This window comes from Atta colombica, unplaced genomic scaffold (assembly GCF_001594045.1).
Source record: "Atta colombica isolate Treedump-2 unplaced genomic scaffold, Acol1.0 scaffold126, whole genome shotgun sequence".
Taxonomy (NCBI): Eukaryota; Metazoa; Arthropoda; class Insecta; order Hymenoptera; family Formicidae; genus Atta; species Atta colombica.
Window position 1 is genome coordinate 5,501,772 of NW_017259213.1, and position 1,038 is coordinate 5,502,809.

At 27.8% G+C, this 1,038-nt stretch overlaps 1 protein-coding gene across 1 annotated transcript in view; it reads right to left on the reverse strand.

Moving 5' to 3' along the window:
* The window catches only part of LOC108694940 (odorant receptor Or2-like), a 2,130-nt gene extending 1,483 nt beyond the window's left edge, over positions 1-647 (reverse strand). Inside the window, exon 1 of the mRNA XM_018204632.1 lies at positions 189-647. Within this exon, the coding sequence (XP_018060121.1) occupies positions 189-647 (459 nt within the window). The remainder of the gene's footprint in view (positions 1-188) is intronic.
* Positions 648-1,038: the final 391 nt, after the last annotated feature.

The window sequence follows — 1,038 nt, forward strand, 5'->3', positions numbered from 1 at the left end:
TTTCAAATGATTAAAAAAAATTACTTAAAATCGATGCACTATAATCTGAGATACAAGCAAAAGAAAATGCTGGGTTATAAATACCCGGATGTAGATAGATAGGAACTTTTTTGAGATGTGGATACTGAGGGTTAATACATAATAATTTGATAAAATAATATGCAAAAGTCCGTATGTATAAAACATACGGTATTTATCGAATACCTAAGTAGTCGGATGTGATCTATCACATTCTTTTTTAAAATGTCATGGAAATTGATATCCAAGTGCGTGATACGATATCTAAGAATTTCCAATTGACCGCAAATATGAAATACCAATAGTCCAAGAAAATTATCAATACCAGTATAAGATAAGATAGCAAAGAAAATAGCAATACTCTGAATAAAGAATGTCAATTCGTATTGCGGTCTCTTTGACACGTCATAAGGATAATACGTTTGCAATGGCAACAATTTGCCTGGATCAGTGATATTTGTCAAATATCTAATTGAGATTCCACAAATAGGTAAAACGACAACGAAGGTAAATGCTATTGTCATTGCACTATATGCGCACATAATAATTATACGTGCAGTTTGCGCTCTTTTGATCATCATGCTTCGCTCATATGTATTTTTCAGTCTTTGCCAATCCTCCGCGATCATGTTTAAAATCCATAAAATAGCTTTAAAAGTCACAAAATTGTTCAAATTTGCAAAAGTTTGTTACTTATGAATAAAAAATTATTTATATAACAATATTCTTGAGTAATATTTACATCGTGTAAAAGAAATATTCTTTTTCTCAAATTTTATAAAATAGTTATTGTTCTATCATAAAATCTATTATATATTTCATTGAAATAGGAGATTACACAATAATAATTTATAATCTAATACAATTTTTATTTTATTAGTATTTTAATTAAGACAAATTATATAAGATAAATTATATTTACCTCTTTTTTTCCACCAAAGTATTATAATTCTGACAGCACAAGTAATAGCCGGTAGAGTAAATTGCAAGTTATCAATCAGTAGCATAATATTCGAATGA